This window comes from Morone saxatilis, unplaced genomic scaffold (genome assembly GCF_004916995.1).
Source record: "Morone saxatilis isolate NCDOM2014 unplaced genomic scaffold, NCSU_SB_2.0 Contig6, whole genome shotgun sequence".
Classification (NCBI taxonomy): domain Eukaryota; kingdom Metazoa; phylum Chordata; class Actinopteri; family Moronidae; genus Morone; species Morone saxatilis.
Genome location: NW_023340206.1, coordinates 6,703,664 through 6,709,770, shown reverse-complemented (window position 1 = coordinate 6,709,770; position 6,107 = coordinate 6,703,664). Strand labels below are relative to the sequence as shown.

Genomic DNA, 6,107 nt, shown 5'->3' with positions numbered 1-6,107 from the left:
CCATCAAAATAAAAACATCCAAACATTGAAGATAATAAATTCAGACTATTTTTTCGAAATCATTAGTATTATTTTTTTGGTAACAGCAAAAAAGAGGTTTGCCTCTGAATCGTATGATAACCCCTTGGTGGTAGAAACTGTTTGACATAATCATTCACATGATTACATTATTCTGTCACTGAAACAAATTCTTGAAATTGAATTACATTTTTTTTTATAAGCAGCCCAATTCGTATTCTTCGAGCAACCTCTGAACACAACAATGTAGGGAAATAAACATTTATGGGGCCATTGAGCTCCATCTTGAAGTGCTTATCGTTGCTATTGATAGACAATAGACGTGACATTAAAAAACAAAACAAAAAAAATAAGATAATGACATACATCAAACATACATCAAACGAATAAATTATGCTATGGATTAACAGAAAGTGCCATTTTTAAGAGTAGAACACAATCACTTTCCAAGTTCAATTTCACAGCCTAAAATATAGAAGCAACAAACAATATACATTTATACAAAAAGACGCCAGCCTATGATATCAACATAAATAAATTAGCCTTAAATATTAACACAATTAAATAAATAATTCCATACACTTTAAAAAAAAAAAAAATGATTAAGGTCACAATTTTATATGTCATAAGTGGCACTTACGCATTGAATCTTTTTTTTTTTTTTTCGCCTTCCTTTACGGAAAATCATCTAAACTAGATCTAAAGCAGCTATCTCGTTTACATCCTTTCATTTCGATCTGCCCCCCCACCCCCAGTGTTTGTTTCATTGGACCTCAAATTGATACAGTGAGCGGAGGACTTTGGAGGGGGGGCTTTATAGGCAGGGTTATTTGTGTGAGGGTTTAATGTGGAGACCAAATCAAAAGTCTGAAATCTTAAATCTGAAAACCAAATTCTTGATATTCATTATAGCACCCCCTCCATTTTCTCCACTACATCACTTTTTGTGGTGGATGGATGGATGGTGTGGTGTTGATGGGGGGGGGGACTCGGACAGCCCCGTCCTCCCCCCCTCCCCCACTGTACATCGGAAAATAATCATTATTCTCATTATTGCATCTATCAGCTCAAACGCCTCGGCGCTTGTTGCTTTTGTTCAGTGGGCGGTCTGGACTCAGTTTGCGACAACTTTACACCCTAAAAACCAACACTGGACTCACACTGAGGAGGNNNNGGGGGGGGGGGGGGACTCAGTCAGATACAGAGGTATGGCAAAGTCCCAGCATCCAGGGACGAGATGGGTTCATCTAGTGGGGAAGTTGTTTAATAGATTTTTGGCTCTGAAGGCTCAATTGGTGGTTTTTTTTGTGAGTGTGTTGTTTTTTTTTTTGAAGCGGTTTGAAGCTTGTTAGTAATTAAAACCTCAAAGATTTAATTGGAGTCCCTGAAGTCGAAGCAGGATGGGAGCTGCTGTCACAGGTGTTAGACCGATCAGTCTGTATGAGCCGATATCATCCAGTTAGAGAGTTTCCTCACCGAATATAGCTTTATAGAAAAAACTGATCCGGGATGACATATATTTGTTCTAATTAAAAATATTCATTCAGGTTGTTTTTAATCTCATGAGAGTTTTTAAAAGATTAAAACTCAGGACTCTTTTCATTTTTTTTCCCCTCACACCCAAACTGACTAATTTAAAGGTTGTGAATGTTTGCACACAGATACAGGAGGCTATAAAAACACCAGGTATTAAAACATCCCGCCATCAGTCCAACCCTATCCTGCCCCACCTTGCCATACCCACGCTTGACACCCCAGCGTGTTGAGTCCAGTCTACCAACCCAGCCGTCTCTGTCTCACGGGGGGGTGGGGGTCACTCTTAGACATCCAACACGTGATTGAGATAGGAGATGTAGCATATAGCCAGTCTGAGGATCTCGATCTTGGAGAGTTTCTTGTCCGGGGGCAAGGTGGGGAGTAATTTCCTCAGCTCCGCGAAGGCCACGTTGAACGCCTCCACCCGGATCCGCTCTCTGGTGGCGTGGGCCGAGCGGTACTTGGCCGTGGCCCTCCTCCTCCTCCTCTTCTTCCTTTCCTCCCTGCTCAGGGCTTGTCGGATTTGCACTTGGCCCTGCTCCTGCGCCCTCCGGTGGCTCGTCCGGAGGTGCACGCCGGCGAGCTTGAGCCGTTAGCATAGTCTCCGGTCGCGCACTGAGTCCAGAGAGGTCCGCCTGCAGCCTGGTCCGGCAGGCATCATTTTATGTCTCGGGTGTTGGCAGCTCCTCCCTTAAGAAAATGTAGCGTGACAAACCAGTCTGTTAAACGATTACATATTAAGGCTATTCCCTTCTTATAAAATGTGATCCCAAATTACAGCAAGGTGAACTGCACCTGGTGACAGTCAGCATTTTATATAAAGACAATTAAACTGACCCTATTCTTAATATATCCAATGAATCGAAACTCGCAAAGAATAAGCAAAATAATGGAAAAAAAACGTAATTAAATCTAATTGTTTTCAGTGTTTTCTGCCATTCCTGAGGCCCCAGTATGAGAAAATCCCATAGCGGACTTGTTTGGGTGCCAGACCCCCCATAAACCAACGCAGTCCACGTTCGTTGCATAATAAACATTAAACTCCATAAATAATGAATGGCTCCAAAAACTGGTGTAGATGGTTGAATTAATTTAGAGCCTAAGGCCTCAAAAAAAAGAGCCGAACAATTAGGCAGAAACATCACATTTTCAAAAGTGTCATAATTGATTTTTCTCTCAAAATTTATTATTAATTATAAAAAAAAAAGAGACGCGAGTTGTGATTATTTTATGAAGGAAAACTCCCCTTTTTTTGGGGTGAATTAACATAATCAGAATGGCCATCTGTCACCAGTGTGAGAACACATCTGCTTGGCTGAGGCCAGAGTGACTTGACAGCATGGAGGCAGAAGACGGCAAAAATAATGTTGACATCTGCTGGACAACAATCAGTGGAGCTGCTGTGCTTTAAATGAAGTAGTAAATATGTCTATGAGTGGCGTGATACTAATAGAAAACAGGTGATGAGGCATAAATATTTTTAGAAACTGATATAAAAATTATAAGTGTGTTTAGATTGTTATTTCCACATTTGAGACTCACCTGACAAAAGAGTTGGGAGGCGAAATATCTTCTTCGGAAACGAACTTAAAAAAAAAAAACGCTCTTGAGCGAGTTCAAGTCCAAATTACTCATATCCACCGGACAACCGAACCATTCAATGTGACACAGATTGAACTGCAGCCTCCCGGAAACGAAAAAAAAAAAAAAGAAAAGTTCAAATTAAAAAAAAATAAAACTACTTTTTTTTTATTTTACTTTTTCAGCGCGAACTTGCAAACATGGAGAATCACGCAGCAGGGTGGGGTCAACGCACGTCATGCGAGAAATGTTTCTGCCAGATCAAAAACAGTCCGAAGTCTTAAAGATGATCAGTCGATTAAAACAAAACACAACAGAGGAAGGAGAGGAAAGCAAGATAAGAGTGATGGAGCAGGGATCAGTCAGCCCTCCGTGTGATCCCGGAGATGGAGAGACAATAGAGGAGATGGGCAGATAGTGGAGAAAGTGCAAGAGAGAGGCTACTCGTCCATGCCGCCTGTGTGGAAGATAGGGGATCAAAGGAGAGATAAGCGAGGCTCTCTCGGCCCGTGTGAGGAATCAGCGGACGGAAAGCAGTTCACGGATAACCGCCTCTCTCCCTTTTTCCCTCCAGTCTTTCTTCCGGCCGAGTGTCATATGCGGAGATAAGATCCCAACGGATCCCGACTAATAAAGGCCACTTCAGGACGGGAGGGATGGAATATTATTTGAGGAGATGGTATTGTCAAACCGTCCCCCTGTCCCTCCCTCCCTCACCCTCCTCTCTTCTCGGTCTCTCTCTCACACAACAACCTCCCTCCCTCCCTCCTCCCTCTCTCTCTCCCTCTCTCTTCACGCCCCTCAGCCCTCAAGCGCTCTCCCTCCCGTGGGAGTAGTGGGCAAGGGGAAGCCAGAGATGTGTGCATGATAAAGGATGGTTTAAAATAAATACAAACATAAATACGTGTTTGTGAGTTTGCGCACGTGCTGTCGGTGCATAGTAAGGGTGATTAAAAAAAAAAAATGAGGGGAAGAGGAAGTGAGAGGGACTGATTTTCAACTGGAAATACTGATTGGCTACAAGTCAGAGACCGCCTCCTAAAATGTCTAATTTAGGATGCCAATGATATGGTGAGATATCGTTTTTCCCAGGAGAGGAACATTCAACCACAGTTAGGGAGAAATAGTGAGGTAGATTTTGTTCACACACAATTCAAAGCATCCTGCTCGTTTGTGCTTATTTTTGGCTTTTGGAGCCAATAACATGTTTTTAAATGATTCAGACAGTTTGAATTTGTCTCTTAGATTGAAATGAAACTGATTTGATTCATTGTGAATTCACTTGTTGACGTGGGTCTCATTCGTCACCATTGTAATAATTAAATCTATGAGGTACGATCAATAGCTTTTTATCTTGAGTCGGTTGGGTACTGCGAGTGAGACTAAAATACTGAAAGACTTCTTCACTGACACTCACCTGAGTCTGCTGATTGTATCATTTTAAATAAGTATAAAAGTGACTAAACTCCGTCTATATTCTGTGCAGTGCATGGCTTAAATAGGAGTTTTCTTTTATATTTGCTACCTTGTTTCCTTGTGGTATATGTTTTAATATTACTCCTTCACATGTGTTTGATGATTCTCACTGTATATAATACTAACCTGCAGATTCTTTCTTAGATAAAAGTATCAATAGGCTTCAACAATGTAAAAATACTTAATTTTAAGTACAACTTAGTGCACAAGTATTATCAGCTAAATGTACTTAAAGTGCCATAATGTCTCTGCAGATCTATTACTATATATAACATTATTAGACTGTTAACACTAATGCAACAATGTGTTTGCTATAGCTGCTCGAGGTAGAGCTACTTTGAACTACTTTATATACAGTTAGTTTAGTCGAGTGGTTCCAAACCTTCTACACAGTCGCAAGGTAAAACTGAAGGGTTGTGAGATGAGAGGAAATAATAAAAAACCTTTTTTCAAAAGTTTTTACCTCTTTTGACCTCAATCTAAAAGCTATTCAAATGAAATAATGTGAGTTTAGATGTAAAATATGTGTTTGGAAGGTTGGGAGCTGCTGTATAATCTCTAATAGTGAATCATATTTTATATTTTAATGTTAGATATCAATCTGCAAATTAACTAGTAACTATAGCTGGTAAATAAATGTAGTTTAAGTATCATGTTTGCCTCTGAAATGCAGTGAAGTAAGAAGTAAGAAATGCTTGTTTTTTAAGAACATAATTTTCCCTGGATGCACCTGTCACACATTCAGGTGTGCAAAGACGGTTTTTCAAGCTCTTGGAAAAGCAAATAAAACCCAGATCGAATCCAAAATAATTATTATAGTCTAATAATAAATATGCAGGTGTTGGAGCTGTGGCCAAAAACATCTGATTCCTGTGTAGAGCCAATGTGGGGTTGAAATATTTTACTTTTACTTAAAGCAACTAGAAGAAATGTTCAAATTGTTCTTCCATATTTTGCTTTTATCCAAGTCCTGCTGCCCTCTGTTGCACCTGCCACACACGTCCAACAATACAGGGTTTCTGGGATCAAACTGACACTATTTTTAATGGAGTAATAATATAGATTTATGAGTTGGTGGTTTTGCTGATATTTACGGTATATTGACACACATCTGCAGGGCCCGAGCTTTTTAAAAGGAAACTTGGCTGGTGATGGTTTAAAGCTTCTCTTCTCCTCCTCCTCCCATCATGCATCCCTGTGCCCGGTGGCACCACCAGCGTTGGGTCAGGAGGGCATGGTTCCAGAGGAGGGGCAGTGGCCAGTGAGTGTGGGGACTAGCTGCGCCTAACGAGGTGATTAAAACGATAAGGGGAAGCACGGATGACTTGCCGTGGCCCGCAGCCACCGCCATGCTTATTACCACACACACACACACACACACACACACAGTGAGTGAGAGAGAGAGTGCTGAGGCCCAGCTGGATGAGATAGCTGCTCTCTATGTCTCTCTCTCTCTCTCTCTCTCTCTCTCTCTCTCTCATACACACAGACACACA

The 6,107-nt window shown here is 41.1% G+C and overlaps 1 protein-coding gene across 1 annotated transcript in view; it reads right to left on the bottom strand.

Moving 5' to 3' along the window:
* Positions 1-1,225: 1,225 nt before the first annotated feature.
* LOC118340014 (helix-loop-helix protein 2-like) overlaps positions 1,226-6,107 on the bottom strand; it is a 5,188-nt gene continuing 306 nt past the window's right edge. Inside the window, exon 2 of the mRNA XM_035677856.1 lies at positions 1,226-2,046. Coding sequence (XP_035533749.1) covers positions 1,838-2,046 — 209 coding nt within the window. The 3' untranslated portion in view covers positions 1,226-1,837. The remainder of the gene's footprint in view (positions 2,047-6,107) is intronic.